The following is a 19,621-nucleotide window of genomic DNA, read 5'->3' as shown; positions in this document are numbered from 1 at the left end:
TTCAACACTGGCACAAATGCTAGTCTGAATAAAGTGCATGTAGTTCAAACATATCTGAAAACTGTCATTAGGGCCTTTCTGGATTCCCCTAAATGTTCTTTACTAGCATCATCCCCAAAGCTACATGCCAGCGTACAGTAATTAAAAACTCAACAACAGCTTTTAATATCTTTCTTTTTTTAACAGGCCAGAAATATCAGAGGACCTAAGGGATCTAATTCTTAAGATGCTGGATAAAAACCCAGAATCTAGGCTTACTGTACCTGATATAAAGGTGAGCTCAATGTTCTTCTCCATGATTTATTTATGTGGAGGTGCTCGAACATGTCCCTAATCACATGTATAGCAAGGAGAGAATTACACATGCCTTTAAAGTGTGCATATCACCATGTATTTCAAAGCTGGGCTGTAACCAGTGAGCCAAATCATAAATTATACTTCATATATCCCAGTATACTAAAACAGTATACCTAATAACAAACCACTTGTGCGTAGTGTACACCAGCCTTTGTCAACCATTTCTTTTTTTACAAAACAGTGAGTTTATTAAACAAAACAAAAAAAGATCAAAAGTTTTACAACAACATGTGCAAGAACTGTGCATTTGCAATACAGGCATGGCATAAAGACAGTCTACATAAACGGTGGTAACAACCCATCATGGCAGACCAGCAAGGCAGGTGGTGTTAGAGAGTGAACAAGAAAGTTTCAAGTGGCACAATGCGGGGATCAGTTGCAAGTGTCTGATCTCTGTAACCAACGGTCCCATATTTTATTGAATTTGGCGGGGTTACCCCTGTGCTTATACACAAGTCTATGATAAGGCAAGATGCCATTCACCTCCGCCACCCACTCACTCAGCTCAGGGGGGTGTTCTCGCATCCATTTCCTAGCGATAATTTTTCTGGCTAAGAAGAGCGTGGTGTGCAGGAAGGAGAGAAGGGCTTTGGGTAAATCTTCGTCTGGGTAAACCCCCAGAAGGCACTGGAGAACCCATTTTGTCATGGAGGAAGTCTATCACCTGTTTCCAGTAGCCCTGAACTACAGGGCAACTCTAGAGCAAGTGTTCTCAACCATTTCAACACAGAGGAACCCTTGAAATAAATTTCTGGTCTCTGGGAACCCCTGCTAAAAATTAAAAATCTACAACTAGTCAGTGGGAAGAATGCTCCTTACTCTTGTCACCATTGGGAAGAATTACCCCCTTACAGGTAGCTAAAAGGAACAATGGTGTCATTGGAACTTAACTGAGAGGCAGAAATTGCCCATTGCTAAGGAACCCCCATTGCAACCTCAGGAGGAACCCTGGTTGAGAAACCCTTGTGTACACATTAAAATAACCTTCTCTTACCGCAGCTGCTTTTACCCCAGTCACCAGGACCAACAGTCAGTTTGGCCCCCTTTGGTCCCACTCTACTGCACAAAAGCAAACATCTGCTGTGAAAATGCAACTGGCTAATGGTGTTTGCAGGCTCTTTGTTAAAAACTTTGTAACATTGTTAGTGTTACATTGTATTTAGACTTGTTCTCTCAAGTGCAGATCAAAGGGGTGTATTTTGTTCTGCACATATTGTCATTTTTCCTTTTTTTTTCCTGATTAATTTGTAAACTTTTTTCTGCTGTGGTTTGTTTGCTTCGTTGTATGCCATTGCATTATAAAAGCACATAATGTTTTACAAAATCCTTTATTTCATATGTAAACGACTTTGTATCAGAATTGTAATTTGAGTGTCATTAAAAACAGTATACAAAAAAGGGGAGAATTTCTGCGCTAAAAAATGAACATGAGTGGTAAACGAATAGAAAAGCTGCTGACACTAGACCAACAGACAGTGATCCAATACATACAAAATACAAATAAGTGTAGCGCTAATCAATGTACATAAAGTGAATAGTACCAAAACATCATAAATTGTGTTTTGGGACTTATCACATGTTATATTGATTTTATTTGTTACAACATAACACAATTTATGATGTTTTAGTACTATTCACTTTATGTACATTGATTAGCGCTACACTTATTTGAATTTTGTTATTAAAAACAGTATAAATCACAGAAAAAAAATATTGTATACACATTAACATTAGCTTATTTAAAACTATGAACTACCTTTTTTGTCTTTAGATTGCTCAGAAGCTAAAATTATTTTTACAAGACAATAGGAAAAAAATAATTAATTAAACAATTGCAGAAATAATTGTCCCCTGGGGAAATGTAAAAATTTGAATTTATAAGGGGTATAGAGATAAAGGAGTTGAAGTGGTTAATATCACAGCTAGAATAAACAGCTATATGCATATTTTGTGCCAGAAAATACACCCCTTTCTTCCTTTTTGTCAAAAATTTTGATAAGAAAACTAGCTGCGTGTTTAAAGCAAATCAAACCCCAAAAATGTTAATGCATTGTAGCTTACCTTAAATGTGGTGGCTGCATTAGTTTTCTTTTTTTAGGCTTTTTTTTCCTTTATTTTCACATGTTAATCCTGCCAGTATTGTACTTCCTGTCTTGGTATGTCTATGCTCACTGTATCAGGACAACAAACATAGGACAGAACTACTGGAATCTCCCACTGTACTCTTGTCCATAACATAGATGAGTGGGATCCTGTAGTTCACAGGAACAGCACATGCAGACATCAAGATTTTTGGCAAGATCAACAGGTATTTTTGCATTTTTCAAACATATAATAAAATTTTTTATTAGTTAACAGACCAAAAATGAGCGAATAAAGCTGGCCATGTTCCCCCATCCACACATTTGAGGTGAATGCAGGAACCCTCCCTGTTGTGTCATTGTATTCTGACAACTGAATCCGCTGGCATTCTGTGCTGTCAGAATACACTGATCAGTGATGGGTACTGCGCTGGTCAAACTAAAGCTTTCCAGCAAGCCCGTTCATGAGCAGTCCATTGGTAGATCGTCTTCTCTCATACAGGACAAGCCATAGATTGAAATTTGGCTGGTCTCTTTTGAGTCTTCTGTGGCCAGCTTAAAGTGGAAGTAAAGTCCACTTTTTAACTAGAACCTACAGGTAAGCCTATAATAAAGGCTTACCTGTAGGTACAGTGAATATCTCCTAAACTTGCACTATTTAGGAGATATTCATACGGGATGCAGCCGATGACATCACCAGGCGCATGCCCTCTGAAGGGACAGCATACCTGTGCTGTACTTACAGAGCTCTATGCTGGGGCTCCAGCATGGGTGGGTGGGAGTGACATCATCACGGCCCCTGCCATTTATACAGCTGAAGCCCGCGAACCCAGGAGGAAGACCGGGTGAAGATGGAAGCACCTGGGAGCTGTGACAGTTCTGCACTGGAGGGCTCCATGTGCAGGTAAGTCTGTCATAATGTATACTTCTAGTATACTAGTACATTATGAAATAAAACTTGCAGGGGGTCTTTTTTTTTTTTTTTTCTTTTTTTTTATACAGGTTTACTACTGATTTAAGAGTTTAAGTTTATTGTTTGAGTTTTTAGTCCTTTTAAATTGAAGAACTGTTAACACTAAGCACCATGTGAGCATTAAAATCCATTCAATCTTTTTTGCATTTTGAAAATGTTCCTATTTGACAGCAAGCATACAATATGCCAGTTCCTATTTTATTAATACTGCCTAATGGATGTTTTTTTCTTTGAGATGTGTAACAAAATGAAAACATGATAAAGCTATACATCTTAAACGTACGTACAGGTTTCTGTGTGTGTATGGCCGGTACATTTTAAAGCCCTACAAGTATGTGCAATGTGTTATTTTTGCAATGCTTAAATGTTACATCTTTTACTATTTTAAGCTGCACCCATGGGTCACCAAGCATGGCGCAGAGCCTCTTCCAAGTGAGGATGAGAACTGCACTCTGATAGAGGTCACTGAGGAAGAAGTGGAGAACTCGGTGAAGCACATCCCCAGCTTGGCTACAGTGGTATGTTTACAGACTGCTTTGTGCTAATATTGTTTGCATTGTCTCCTGTTCTGTGTTCAGCTGGTCATACAATATACCTATTTCTTATCCAATTTCCTTTAGATTTACCTAGGGCTTTTTTTCAGCAGGAACGCAGGGGGGAACGCAGTTCCAGCACCTCCAGAACTGACTGTATGTAATAGTAAGGGGTGCTGGGGTGTGCTGCAGGGTCTATTGATGCTTGCTGTGAGGGGATCTACTCTAACTGGAGGGGATATATTTTAGCAAGGGAGTCTATTGTTGCTGGTGGGAGATCTATTGTTGCTGGGGATGGGTTCTATGTTGCTGGGGGGTCAGTTTTTGCTGGGAGAGATCTACTGTTGAGGGAGGGTTCGATTGATGCTAGCTATAGGGAGATCTGTTGTTGCTGCCAGGGTCTATTGTTCCTGGGGGGGGGGGGGGTTTGTGATCCATTGTTAGGAGGATCTATTGTTGCTGGCTGCAGGGGATCTATTTTACTACGTTTCTTGTTATCACTCAAAATTATATACAAAATTACTTAGCACCACAAAATGATATTTGGTTCTGTATTGTCTAAAAGGGCAGTATTGGGAGGTGGGTAGGGGATGGACTCAAGGAATGGTGGTAGGGGGTGGAACCTAGGAATGGTGCTCGGAGGTGGGTAGGGGGTGGAACCAAGAAATGGTGCTCGGAGGTGGGACCAAAGAATGGTGCTGGGAGGTTTGTAGGGCCAGAGAAAAGGATTACCTCGGAAAGAGGGGAGTTCCTGCACCTATTGTCTGAGAAAAAAAGCCCTGGGTAAATCTAAAGAAAAAATGTATAATGTATGGCCAGCCTTAATCTGGCCACACTGCACAGCTTATTTGATATACAGTTCATATCACTTAGCAGGGGTTAAGGAATCAGTAGTAGGAAACAAATGTAGTTATTGCCCATAGTGACTATTGCACTTTTTAGTTTAATTTTCAGAGGTTAAAATTTGAAACCTTATTTTTTTCCTGGCCTGATCCAGCTTTTGTGCACTATTTTCTTTTCCCCAGTTCCGTATAATAGATAAAAGGAAGAACACTTCCTGTTTGCTGTCAGTATTCCTGAAGGGCTCCTGTGCACAGCTTTATTCTCATCTGCAAATCTCCACAATGGCTCATACAGTAAAACAAATGTGTTGTTAACCCTTCCCTACTCAATCCAAAATTATAAAGAAACATTTTGAATGAAGGTTTCCTTTATACATGAGCTTTCTAACAGCAGCCCACAAATCCTCACATTAACACTGGCCCTTTTGACAAAAGTCAGGTTGTTGTCCATGATGATTGCTTATGTCATCTATACTTGATTACCAGTTCTGACAAAGCAATCATATAGAGACAGATGCCTGTCCCATAATTACTAAGCACTATGACATTTCCTGGTCTCCTGTAACATATGCTGAGCATACCTCCACATCCATACCTCTTAAATTTTGTAATGTTTTTCTCTCATATTACCACTTTTATTGTCTAGTTACAACCTGATTGCTGTGTACCAGACTGTTTTTATTACCTATTTATCTTTCTATATACCTTTATAGTACAAAGAACATATTCTGTTTCCTGTCAGCCTTTCCTTAGGGTTCTTATACAAATTTAGCTTTTTACCCTCAGTGAGTATGCTCAATCTCCCTCCTTGCCCTCTTCCTAAAAGTTATAAATTGGCCACCATCGTGCCAAAAATCAGACCTGCACCATTATTTCCTATGCCGCGCACCACAACTCTTGGTAGTGTGTCACTGTGTGATGCAATGCAAGTGCATTTCTTTATTATGTTAGAATACTATTGAAAATGAATGGCCATGCAATGCCCTAACTTTCATAATGTGCATTGTGATAACGTGTGTTACTGCAGTGCATAAATGTGAATTGCCTCTTAAGGTTTAGATCTATTTTAAAACTAGATTAATTGATAATCATTTATTGAAACGTGTACAATGTTAAAGCATTGGGTTTGAACTATATGAGAGTAACTGGTATGTGTATACTGTACATGTAGTATGAGGCATAATACTTGGCAAGATTTTGACACTCTAGTTAATTAGAAAATGATCAGAAAAGGTCTGCTTATTAAAACCTCTTGAAATGTTTGTTATGCCCTCACAGATATTGGTTAAAACGATGCTTCGGAAGCGGTCTTTTGGGAATCCATTTGATGGAAGCAGGAAAGAAGAGAGATCCTTGTCTTCCCCTGGAAATCTACAAACGTAAGTGGATCGTTATTTTGATCCATTCTTTGTTTATAGGTCCCAAGTAGCAGGCTGAAGTATGGTTTTGCTTGAATAGAAATACAGAGGTTGCCTTTGGCACCTTGAATGATCATTGGCCGTCATCCTGATATTTTCTTTACTGTCTAGGAAGTTGCTTGTGTGCAAGGCCAGCTTTTCATCACAGAAGCCTGTAGGCACCCAACTTTTGGCATCCTAAGTAATACCTCTCTGTTTGGGCACCTTTTATGTGTAAAACATTAGCTGTTTTCTTGGCCCTAACTTGGCCTAAGGGTGATGTTTGTGTATGTACTGATAAAATGTGTGACCAGTAACTATATAGGGGAAAGCCGCTTCTTTCCTTCGTATTTCTGTGCCTAATGGTTATTCTTACCCTGCATAAGCATAAATAACGGAATTTTTGTAAAATCTTACCGTAAAATTCCTTTTTCTGAGTCCTCCGTCAGTCGCCACCACTTCATTATCTTCACTAATGGGGTATTGACCTTTGCTCCGTAGGAGTAGCTAGGCAACAAGATTTGTTAATATAAAAGCTTTTAGCATATCACACCCCTAGGGGGCGGTCCCCTCAGTCAATACCTCCCTGCTTCCTGCATTCTCAACTCAGTTTCAGTAGCATAGCAGTAGAGTACATAAACAAACCCCAAAGAGGGGCGGGGGCGGCGACTGTCGGAGGACTCAGAGAAAGGAATTTTACGGTAAGATTTTACAAAAATTCCGTTTTCTCTTACGTCCTCCGACAGTTGCCGCCACTTCATAATCTTCACTAATGGGGATGTCCCAGAGCAGTGTAGACATGAGGGGTGGGAAAAACGTAGCCGCGCCTAAAGCAACGCAGTACCCATAGCAGAGAAAGGAACCTTACCAAGTAAGAGAACCAACTGGGCAACAGGAAAAAACGTGCTCAACAGGAGCCACAACCCAGGAAAGAACAAGTAACCCAGGGGTAAAACACCCCAACAGCCAAGGACCCAAACAAGGGACCCTAAGGCACTGCCGCACTAAGAACTTTACAGCCAAAGGAAGCATCTGCCGATGCCTGAACATCCACTTTGTAAAATTTGGAGAAGGTGTGCACGGACGACCAAGTCGCCGCCTTACACACCTGGGCCACAGAAGCCTGATGACGATAGGCCCAAGACGTACTCAGAGACCTGGTAGAGTGCGCCTTCACAGGGAAAGGAGGAACCTTCCCCTTCAAAGCATAGGCTTGCACAATTGTCTGTCTGATCCATTTGGCGATGGTCGCAGCCGACGCTGCCATGCCCTTTCGAGAGCCCTCTGGAAGAACAAACAGAGAATCCGACTTGCGAAAGGATTTCGTCGATGACAGGTAAACCCTGATCGCCTGAACAACATCTAAGGAATGCAAAGCCACCTCCTTTGGATGCTTAGGCTTCGCGCAAAGCGAAGGCAAGACAATGTCCTCGTTGAGGTGAAATTCCAAGATCCTCTTCGGAGAAAAGAAGGGTTAGGTCGTAAGACCACCTTATCCAAATGAATCACCAAGTAGGGAAAGCTGCAGGACAAGACCGCCAGCTCCGACACCCTACGAGCCAAAGTGATCGCTACCAAAAAGGCAACCTTCTTGGACAACAGAGACAACGAAATCTCCCTGATCTTCTCAAAGGGAGCATGCTGTAACACGGACAGAACAAGGTTCAAGTCCCATGGAGGTAAAGGATCCCTCCGAGGAGGGGCCAAGTGCCGCACCCCTTGAACAAAGGTGCTAACCAAAGAATTAGATGCCACAGGGCGTTGAAAGAGAATGGCCAGCGCAGAAATCTGACCCTTAATCGTGGCCAACGCCAAACGCTAGTCCACGCTCGTTTGAAGGAAGGCCAACACTCTCGATACCGAGTATGAGCGAGGGGAGTACCCCCTGGACTCACACCAGGCAAAATACGCCTTCCAAGTACGGTAGTAAATCTTCCCCGAAGAGGCCTTCCTAGCCTTGATCAAAGTGGGAATGACCTCAGGGGAGAGACCCCTATCCTTCAGGACCTGGCTTTCAACAGCCAGGCCGTTAAAGCCAGCGACTGTAAAGCAGGATGGAATATCGGTCCTTGAGACAGGAGATCTTCTCGAAGAGGCAGACACCACGGAGCGTCGACTGCCAGATTTACGAGGTCTGCGTACCAAGACCGGCGAGGCCAGTCCGGTGCCACCAGAATCACCGTGTGCGGTTCCGAGGCTAACCTGCGAAGGAGCCTGGACAGCAGCTGAATCGGTGGAAAGGCATACATCAGACGATACTGATGCCAGGGCGCCACTAACGCGTCTGAGGCGTCCGCCCGAGGATCGCGCGTTCTTGCCATGAACCTTTCCACCTTGTTGTTTAGACGAGACGCGAACAGGTCCACATCTGGGGAACCCCACTTCGCGCACAACATCTGAAAGACATCCGGGTGAAGGGACCATTCCCCCTGGTCCAGGGTCTGACGACTCAGATAATCCGCCTGCCAGTTTTCCACCCCCGGAATGTGAACTGCAGATATCGCCGGGACGTGCGTCTCGGCCCAAGACAGAATGTTGGCTACTTCCTGAGCCGCTCGGGCACTCCTGGTGCCCCCTTGGTGGTTGATGTAGGCCACCGCTGTGGCATTGTCCGTCTGCACCCGAACCGGACGGCCCTGAAGCCTGTCCGTCCAACGCAGAAGGCAGAGATTTATCGCTCGCAATTCCAGAATGTTGATCGGAAGGGAGGATTCCTCCTCCGACCAAGTTCCCTGGGCGGACAGAACGCCCAGAACACCACCCCAGCCCGACAGGCTGGCATCCGTGGTGATCACCGTCCACGACAAAGGACGAAAGGACTTGCCCCCCGACACCGCCGGGGACTGGAGCCACCACAATAGACCCCCTCGGGTGAGGCGGCTCAACGAAATCCGCAGATCCAGAGATTGCGGACGCCAGTCCCACTTGGCCAGGATCTCCGCCTGAAGATCCCGTGTGTGAAACTGGGCGAAGGGAATCGCCTCGAAAGCCGAGACCATCGATCCCAGACACCTCATACCCGTCCGAAGGGACGAGCACTGATTGTCCCTGAGGGACCTGACTTCGTCCTGAAGTGTCCGGAGCTTGTCTTCCGGTGTTCCGTGAAAAAACCATACCCGTGAGAAAACCATACCCTCGTCACTTCCGGAGGGTATGGATTTCTCACGGTACTTTAACTTGCGGCGGCTACATTATAACAGCTCCTCTGCATCATGCCTCATGTCCGCTCCTTCCCCTGTCACTTCCCTGATCTCCGTTAATAAATATAAAAGCGGATCACGGAGCACAGATACACCCGCCGCCACTTTCATATTTATTAGGGGAGATCAGGGAAGTGACAGGGAGAGGAGAGGAGATGATTGATGTTGCAGCAGAACTCTTTTAATGTTACCGCCGCAAGTATTCGTGCCGTTAACATATCATACCCTCCGAGCATGCGCACTTGTTCACTTCTTTCTTGTTCAATCACGTCTCCGGGGCTCTGAGCATGCGCTCTGCTGCGCTGCTCTGCTGTTTCAGACCGGAAGTGACGAGGGGTATGGTTTCTTCACGGGGTATGGTTTCTTAACGTTACACCGGCAGGAAGACCTTCGCTTGAACAGAGTCCAGGATCATCCCCAGGTAGGGAAGACGAACCGACGTACACAGCATCGACTTCGGAAAATTTATCGTCCAACCGAACTCCTGCAGAGTCTGCATCGTGATGGACAGGTCGTTCACCAGGCCCTGACTGGTCGCAGACCGAATCAAGATATCGTCCAGATACCCCAAGACAGAGATGCCCTGGGCTCTCAGTAAAGCCAGGACCGGCGCAAGCACCTTGGTGAAAACCCGCGGAGCCGAAGCGAGACCAAAGGGTAACGCCACGAATTGGTAATGATCCTCCGCAATGGCGAATCGAAGGTACCTCTGGTGACCCTCGAAAATGGGGATGTGAAGGTACGCATCCTTCAAGTCGATGGAGGCCATGAATTCCCCCGGAACCAGGGCAGCCATCACACCGATCGCAGGGATTCCATGCGGAACTTGCGAACCCGCACAAAGCAGTTCAGAGCTTTTAAGTCCAAAATCGGACGCACGTTGCCCTCCTTTCTGGGCACAGTGAACAGATTGGAATAGAACCCCCGAAATCTGTCCCGATGAGGCACCGGCACCACCACTCCCTGGGCCCGCAGGTCCCGCACCGCCAGGTGCAGATCCTGCAAGCGCTCCGGAGACAGCTGAAGATTTGAGGGAAAAAATCTGCTCTCCGGCCGAGAGAGAAACTCGATCTTGTATCCAGATCGAACGATTTCCTGAACCCACCTGTCCCGAATGCGGGCCAACCAGGGTTGAAGAAAACCGAGCAAACGTCCCCCCACCCCAGAATCGGGTGAGGGCACCCCTTCAGGCTGAATTGGCATGGGCAGCGGATCCGGACTGGCCGGACTTCTGCTTACCCGTCCACGGCTTCTTCTGGGAGCCTTGGCCCTTGAAGGGCTTGCCCTTATATTGCGACCGAAAGGCACGAAAGGACCCCTGAGAGGGTCTTACCGCGAACAAACTTATTCTTGTGAGTTTGGGGTAAGAGAGTGCTCTTACCCCCGGAAATTCCCTTTATCAGAGAATCCAAAGACTCGCCAAAAAGGCGAGATCCCGCGTAGGGCAAATTAGCCAAAGTCTTGCGAGATAATTGGTCAACCGACCAACATTTCAGCCATATCAAGCGACGGTTCAATACCGCCACACTCGAGAGGCGTGCAGCCAAAGGGACTAGATCCAAGTCCGCATCACACAAATACATGACACCCTGATGAATTTGATCCACCAAAGCCAATGTCGTCGGTGGAGCAGAGTCAGCCACCAGGGTGCGCCTGAGCACCTGCGTCCAATCCGCAATAGCCTGGGCTGCCATAATGGAAGCAAAAATAGGCTTCAGCATAGAACCAGCAACCGTATAAGAATGACGGGCCAGAGACTCCAATCTCCTGTCCGTAGGATCCCGGAACACCGGGGTATCCTCAGCAGGGATCGCAGTAGATTTATTCAAAACCGCCACCGCGTGATCCACCTGAGGCGGCACACACCAACGCTCATCAGTGGTGGGCGTAAATGGATAACGCAGTTTGAATTTACTGGGCACAGTAAAAGGCTTCTTTAAATTGCGCCATTGCTCATCAACAGCCCGCTGAAATTCCACAGGGCAGGGAAAAGCCTGCGCTGTTTTGCGTTTCCTTTGCGTCCCATAAGAGGACATCAAAGCAGGAGGACACGGTTCATCCTGCAGATGCAGTGTTTCCTTGATAGAAGTAATCAACTCATCCATGAGGGCAAGCTCTTCAGACGAGCCAGGGGGAGAATTATCAAACTCTTCCACCTCAGCCTCACCCTCGGACCCCCCAAGATCCAGAGATGAACGAGACCCTGAGGAGGGCACTCCAGCCATAGCAGCCCCATCGCCCTCTGAATCAGAGGAAATAGACAATCTGGGCCGTTTTGCGGATCGATCAGCCATTAGCATCTGCACCTGAGAAGCCAAGTTTGCCACAATAGCAGCCAGATCAGCCCCCTCGGGGGATGCAGCAGCCCCTTGGCCCCCCACCAAGGTGGGAGGAAACTTGCAATCCTGAGAATCCATGCCCCAGCAACAATAGGAAAAAAGGAGTACTGCCCCTTTAAGACCGCGGCGAGCGTAGCCCACCGCACACTACAGTATGTACCGACCCCCACAGGGATAAGAACACTGAGCAGGGAAACACAGGATAAGGAAAGGTAAAAACCTGGAGAGACCACACAGGCTGCTGCCACCGATCGCTGTCCCAGAGCAAAAGGAAGTGATGTAATGACTGACCGTCCTATAAAGCCTATGCAGGCTACACAAACATGGCCGCTCGGCTGAGGCATTTTTGGGCAATGAGAAAATGGCGCCGACATGTGGCTGTACGATTGATCGCCGCCGAAATGGCGGCGTTTGGCGCCAAAACACCGCGCCCTACCATACAGGGCCGGTCACCACAATTCTGCCGCAAAAAAATGGCGGACCGCAATAGCGGCCGCCGCACAGCATGTCTAAGCCCAGTCTGCCCACACAGTACACATAGCAGAGCGGGAGAGCCCCCCCGCAGCCCACAGAAAGGCAGCTATTCCGCACAGGAATCTGACAGGGAGCTCAGCACATATACAGACATGCAGGGTCACACAGTCACAGACTGACACCCAAAACAGACAGGTCCCCACATAGAATTGCACTTACCAGTCCGGATGGCGTGGGGAGCCTTCTCCAGCGACCAAACTGCTGTACTGAGGACAGGGAGTGTCGCAGCCAGGACGCAGTGGAACTGCGGTGCGAAACCGCAAATGGCGTCCGGTGAGGTAGCCACCTCACAGGCAGCATCCCTGCAGCGAACAGGGATGGGTCGTTCAATATGCCAGGGAAACCTGACTGAACGCTCGATGGCAGGCTGGGGAACCCCTGGCCCTGAGCCCTGGGATCCAGGGTGGCCAGTCCGAGACCCAGCTCCGCATGATCATCTTCATCCGAAGAAACTAAACTAATGCTGAGAAAAAGAACAGCTAGTAAAAGAAAGAGAAAAATACTCAAAATAAAATCAAAAAGAGGATAGAAGGCTGAGACTGAGAGCCCCAGCAGCACAGGATCAGCTAGCTACTCCTAAGCTAGGCATTAGAAACTGAGTTGAGAATGCAGGAAGCAGGGAGGTATTGACTGAGGGGACCGCCCCCTAGGGGTGTGATATGCTAAAAGCTTTTATATTAACAAATCTTGTTGCCTAGCTACTCCTACGGAGCAAAGGTCAATACCCCATTAGTGAAGATTATGAAGCGGCGGCGACTGTCGGAGGACGTAAGAGAAAAAATGCAACCAGTAAAGCTGCAGCTTCTAACAAATGCTCATTCCAGGTTACTGACTCAATAGGTAGTCAAACAAGGTTGAGGGTGATGGCTCTGGAACATGGACCTTTTAAAAGAAAGTCTGAAATGACACAGCTTCAATATTTTTGTACTGGCTGATTACTGAAACCACACCCAAGCCCTGAAAAATTTTACAAGTTTCTAATGTGCTCCTGCAGAATCTCAGCAGCAGTATGGTGTCACTGCCTTTCCCTCACTTCAGTAGAGGTGAACATTTTCCAACTATGACAATGTTTTGTCATTTATAATTATAAATGGCCGTAGATAAATGTGCACCACCTAGTTCAGTAGAGGCTGCTTTTGTATTTTGTATTTAGAAAGCATTAGCCTTTACAATAGTGGTATATTCAGATACCTTAATAAGTAAACATAATTTTGATTCCCGTTGAGACATTGTGTCTTGGTAGTAAAGTAGCATGAAAATGTACATCCAATATTTCCTAATGGTGGTAGCTTAATAGTGCATCCCTAAAATGATACCAGTGTACCACAAAAAAACACAAACGAACAAAATTTGAACAGACTAAATATCAGTCAAATCTAACAGCCCATTCACACTGCCGCGACAGGATTTTGTGGGGCGACCTGTGAAGACCTCGGCGCGACTTGCACGGACTTCATATAATTGAAGTCAATGCAAATTGCCTCCAGGTCGCCCCAAAGTAGTACAGGACCCTTTTTCTAAGTCGGAGCGACTTGTGTCGCTCCTATTAGAACGGGTCCTGTACTATTCAATGGTGAGCGACCGACCGCGACTTGTCAGGCGACTTGGTCGCCTGACAAGTCACGCTAGTGTGAATGGACCCTAAAACAAATATTTACCTTTTTGTAACTTTTGGGAACCTGTGACTTTAAAGGAGAAGTCCACCCAAAAACTAAAATCCCTGCATCTATAGATCTCCCTGATCTAACACTAACCTATCTAGCCCTGTAAAGAAGAAATCAGTATACATACCTTTTATGAAGCTGATACGACCCAATCCCCAGCGGCGGAAATCTGCAGAGGACACAGCTGACAACGGCTGTGAAATGAACGGGAAGTGACGTCACCCATAGACTTACTATGGGGCTTCGGTTGTCGACTATGTTCTCTGTATCTGCCTCCACAGCAAAGCCACGGCTGACAGCTCAGCTTGGGATCAGGTTGGATCGACTTCCAAAAAGGTAAGTATGCTGATTTCTTCTTTACAGGGTTAGATAGGTAAGTGTTAGATTGTGCAGATCTATAGATGCAGGGATTTTAGTGTTAGGGTGGACTTTTCCTTTAACAACCAGGGTGACTGATGCCTTTTGAAGACTAGTTATTGGGTAATTCACACTTTTTTTTCCGTAGCTATTATGGAATCACTTTTTTTGGCCATATACGTAGGTAATAATATAACTTGAGTTTAACTATTTAAATTTGACAGTCTTTTCTTCCACCTTTAGTAGCCCATTGTCCTCCAGCAACGCAAGATGATTGTTTGGTGTCTTACCTGTTGCCTTATATACCTCAAAGACAAAGCCAAAGAATTTAGGTTAGCCACTGGGTTATTGCAATTGCATCATACTGGACACATTGTACCCTCTGAGTCCACATCCATTTTGTGAGTTACCTCAAAATCCTCACCTAGCAATGGCAGATTACAAGCACTTGGGAGCGGGAGCCTGTGGGACAAATAGTGAGAATTCCATTGCAGGCTCTGAGGAACCTCAAACCCAGATTTTGCTTAGGGTGAACAAGGCTCTGATACTGACACTGCTCCCGCCCTCGCTCCCTCACAGACACACAACATGTGTCCTGTTTGACTATAGCAGAATTCTCTGCCACTGTCTGTCCGCAGGTGCCATAAATTTTCATCATAAACCGAAAATTATCCAGCAGACTTCTTAGCTCCAGTAGCTAGGCTCCTGAAAGATCTCCTGAAGAACTGCCAATGTCTACTGCAATAGCTTTGCTTGTGCCTAGTTTCCTGTAGACCTGCCACTATATTTCTCATGTAGGAGATTTCCCTCCTTTATTAGCAAATTCGATGGGTCATACTCTCTCTATTTATACATCAATAAAATCTCACTGTCCATGTACTGTCTGGAGTACCTGGGACTAATTCTGACAACATTCTTCCTTAGCACAATCATTTTGTCTAAGCCTGGCTCCAAGTTTATGGAGACATGATTAAGCCCTTTGTGGGGAGAAACACAATGTCGCGGGAGGTGGACAGGTGAGAGTATATATGTTGTGAATCCTCTGCCTGTTATATTAAAGCTGGTTTTTCATCAGCGTTGGCATTAGTATGCTTCCTGTTCTTTTCTACTTCACAAGCCTGGCTGTCATACTTTCCATTTAATACTGGATCTGGCTTCTATACTTTGTGTTACAACTTTACAAATAAGGGCTTCTGACTTGTAAGCCAGCCTTTGTAGAACAAAATCAGAATTGGCTGCCTACATTTCACTCATGACAAGTATACTTTAAGATATTTGTACTCTGACCTGCATTTAATGGATTGGTTTACTGAAATACAATAGCACTACTAATGAACATTCAGTAGGTAAAATGGCTGCCACTATACCATGCGCATAACATATCTGTTTAGATAGCAGGAACTGTACATTGAATATGACCCATTGTAAGTGTGAATAAAATGCTCAGATTAATTTATTTTTTTCATTGTAGAAAAAACAAATCAGGGAAAATATCAGGAAAAGGTAACTTGAGTAAAGCTTCGAAAGCAGTCTCTCTGTCCACTTGATGGCCTGTGCCCTAACCTAACACAGCTTTGCATGACTTTCTCACACACAACCTTAAACAAGGCAGGTATTACCTGTCTGCAGCTAGTCTTGTACTGTGAAGTGCCAGATCATAAAGAACACATACACCTGAAGTCTGACATTAGTCATACCAAGCAAAGGACTGCCAGTGAGTCTAACAGAGTAGTTAGAAAAGTAGAAGAGCTTCTTGTAATTGGTGTTACCAGCCCTTAGGATCTTCTTCACCATACCAAAGATTAATATGCTTTTTTATTGTAATGGCAGCTCAAGAACTAGCTTAATGTGAGGTTTATGATCCTTATTAAGATTGTGGTACATTTTATGACAGCTGTGATGTTAAAGGAAATGTTTCTTCAATGAAAACAGGCTCTGGGGTCAATTCAGAACACTTGTTTCAAGTCCATGAATAATTTATAAATGTACAAGAGAAGGCCTTTAGTTCACCTCATATGCTTTACCAGCAGAGAATTTGATATCACTTTGTTTATATTCATAGAGGAAAAGGTCTGTGTAAAAATAGAATCACAGGATCTAACAACAGGCGTAGATTGACCACATATTGCCTGCATTGTACAGACCAAAATAGACAACAGTTTAAATGTCCTAGCTGGTAACATTATTTAAAGCCCGTCATTAGGAAAATGAAAAATTCCACCCTTACAAAGGGGCCCTGCGCACTGCACGAGTTAATTGCTCATATAGTCTAGGGGCCGAAGGTTAAGGTGTAAATACTTTATAAATGTTCCTTGCTCCAGCAAGGTCTCTCCATCATTGAAATCGGTCCCCCGCAGTTGCTTTGTAAGCTGCGACCGGCTCTGATCATACTCCATCCTCCTCTACATACCTTAGGGTTAATGTCCCTGTATTGTATGTGGTGATGAGCTTTATGCCTCGTACACACGCAACGATTATCGGCCGACTTTTGCCCAATGTTGTTGTGTTGGTTGAAATGTGCTCTAGACTGCACACAAATTTTCTCGGCCAACAAAAATCTACTTCAGAAGTGATGGTTTACTTTCCGTGTGTTTTTTTCATCTCTGAGCATGCCCAGTCTTGCTCATCAGATTTTTGTCTGCCGAAATCTGTACTGACTGACGGAAAATCGGCCGTTGTGGTGACGGCCAACAAAAATTTTATAGCCTGCACACCAGATTTTTTTCGGCCGAAAAGTCGGAGTTGGTTGTCGGAAGCATCATACTAACAAACCAAAAAACGGCCGATCGGACGTTGGCCGAAAATTCACGGCCAACTATCGACGCGTGTGTACGGGGCATTAGACAGATTAGGAGAGAACTGGAGCAAGGAATCAGGTAAGTGAAACAACCTCTTCTGCAGTCCCCTAGACATAACGAGCATTTAACCCTGGAAGGGCAGGGAGGACCCCACTGCCAGGGTGGATTGTGTAAAATTCCTGGAGTTGGGCTTTAAAAGGCTATGTAAAAACTATTTGCTGTGGTGATTTCTGCTATACATTTAGGACTGTTTCTTGTGTGGGTAAAGGTAAAAGCCTTGTTCCAGGCAAAACTGATATGATTTTCTAAAACTTACTTGAGGCCATTATCTTCAGACCCAGACAGGTAGAGAAGTGTAGGGATGAGGTCAGGCATTTTCAGATCTTAATCCAATCCAACCTGAGCTATCCTGCCAGGAAGCTGTCACTTTGCATGGTCAATCAAGAGAAGCCGAGGCATTTTCCGGCCCCACAGCTCTGGAGTTCGCCAGAAGGGCTGGTGTGCCTAAATATATTTGATAGTTGATGTGAGATCTATTTCCAGGATGGTTAAGACCTGTTTGAATAAAGCAATATGTGGACCTTCTTTACCAATATTGTGCAACTGAGCCATTACATAAACCATATTGCTTCTCTAGGCACAACAACATTTTGCCATATAAACAGATTTAGACAGATGTTTTTATTGAACTCTTTTAATTGATTATCTTGTCTCCTTTCTCCTCCCTGTATCTTCAAGTACCACACACTACATTAGGTGACTGCAGAAAGAAGCATACTGGGACACAAAAATCTGCAGTTTTGCCTGCTGTTATTTTATATACAAGCATACTTCCCTTATAGATCCTTCTTCACCAAAACTGCCATCCTATACACAGGGATTTATTTCCATCTAATATACTTTCTTTCCCCACACAAGTCAGTATAAAAACAAAAGCAATTCAAAGGAAGCTCATGGAGTAAATCAAAAGCAACATAAGAGCAGGTCAAATGTAAAGGCTGAGATTGGCAACTCCTGAATATTCTATTTCATGCTGATCCAATATTCACAATTGCAGCCTGTAGGTTTCTCCCAGTATATTTCTATGAGATTATAATGCATTTGACTTGTTTCTGAATCCTTTGCATGGCCCATAACGCAGTCAAGGTGCGTTTAGGGCTGTGAACACATCCCTGCACATCTGTCAAACTCAGATGTGAGTCCATACATTAGCTGCGTCCCTATTGACTAACACAGGATGCTCTGCAAAACATATTGTGAATGAGCTCTTAACTTCTTTGCTACTGCCTATTTACAGTATTTATATTTTTTTGAACTTATTAAATTTGCTTCTCAATCTGCAACTAACTTGCCTGACCTGACCTTTAATATCGGATGTTTACCATCTGTCTTGCTGTTTTCCTGCAAAATAAGGCTGTTATGGAATGCTTTTTACATTATAATCTCATTATAAAGAATCTGCATTACTTTCTGGAATCTTTGTCTTTATTTACAGGATCCAAGGCAGTGAAGAAAGCTTGAGAGATAGCGACTTACAAGAGGTAGGAGAGGATGAAGTCCTTTCCTGAGGATCCCTAAGCAGACGTGCTGTGGTTTAAGAATACCATCTATGACAGACGTGTGCATAACACACCATGTATAAAATGAAATGTGCATGCTATGTGCTCAAGAACACATTATGTTGCTGCATGCGCTCATGACCTTAATGTCCTGCCTTGGGTGATAACTAGTTAAACATTTTTTGCTATGATCTCACTCTTCAAGTGACTGCTGGAGAGTGGAGACTGATCCAGAGATGGTGCTTGTATTATACATATTGCAAAAAAAAAAAAAACTCAAAGTGGCTTGTAGCATGTCTTAATGATGCCAAATACAACATACAGTGTACATATCTAAGGCTTTCAGGACATTAAAATTTACACAGACAGTGGTCTGACATTACTTTAATGTACTTTATGCCCCATCATAAGGGGTTCTTGAAAGATACAGGCTTGTTGAATTTCCCTTTGAAGGATTGCTTTAAGGATTTTCATAGTAATATTTTAACACTAACCAAAGTGTTTTGTGTGCCATTAAAAGTTAATCTGTGGTGGCTCTTGGATATGTTGGATGGCACATCTCAGAAAAACAACTGTCCATCCTCCTGGCTTTTTGCCAGTAGTTTTTATATAGATCTTGCAGCAGTGTGGTTGTGCAACCACTAGGGGAATTCTTGAATCTATAACATGCCTTGATGTGTTTCATGTAATTCACGAATACATATTCTCCTGCCAATACTATATTTATCGTGTATAAGCTCATTATTAATATAATGATTTAAATTGCATGGAGCAAGTACAAAAGGAGCTATGAATATGACTTCCAAGACAACAATACAGCCAACACTATCTGTGAACGTCATTTGGTACATGCAGTTCTGTGACAAATCCAAATTGTCCTCATTAGATATTGAACTGCCAATTTTATCACAGTGCTAGTGTTTGAGCTACTGGATCCGTGCCAATCATTTTTAATCAGTACTGTTTAGCTGAGACCTCTCACAAGCT

General features: G+C 44.4%; 1 protein-coding gene across 2 annotated transcripts in view; it reads left to right on the top strand.

Moving 5' to 3' along the window:
- The window catches only part of CAMKK2 (calcium/calmodulin dependent protein kinase kinase 2), a 216,591-nt gene extending 197,292 nt beyond the window's left edge, over positions 1–19,299 (top strand). For both annotated transcript variants that reach the window (XM_082255601.1, XM_082255602.1), the window contains exons 13-16: positions 187–274; positions 3,801–3,929; positions 6,065–6,165; positions 18,571–19,299. In XM_082255601.1, the coding sequence (XP_082111727.1) occupies positions 187–274; positions 3,801–3,929; positions 6,065–6,165; positions 18,571–18,643 (391 nt within the window). In that variant the 3' untranslated portion in view covers positions 18,644–19,299. The remainder of the gene's footprint in view (positions 1–186; positions 275–3,800; positions 3,930–6,064; positions 6,166–18,570) is intronic.
- The last annotated feature ends 322 nt before the right edge of the window (positions 19,300–19,621 follow it).

Source organism: Pelophylax lessonae (assembly GCF_965119305.1).
Source record: "Pelophylax lessonae genome assembly, chromosome: 1".
Taxonomy (NCBI): domain Eukaryota; kingdom Metazoa; phylum Chordata; class Amphibia; order Anura; family Ranidae; genus Pelophylax; species Pelophylax lessonae.
This window is presented reverse-complemented; position numbering and strand designations above follow the sequence as displayed.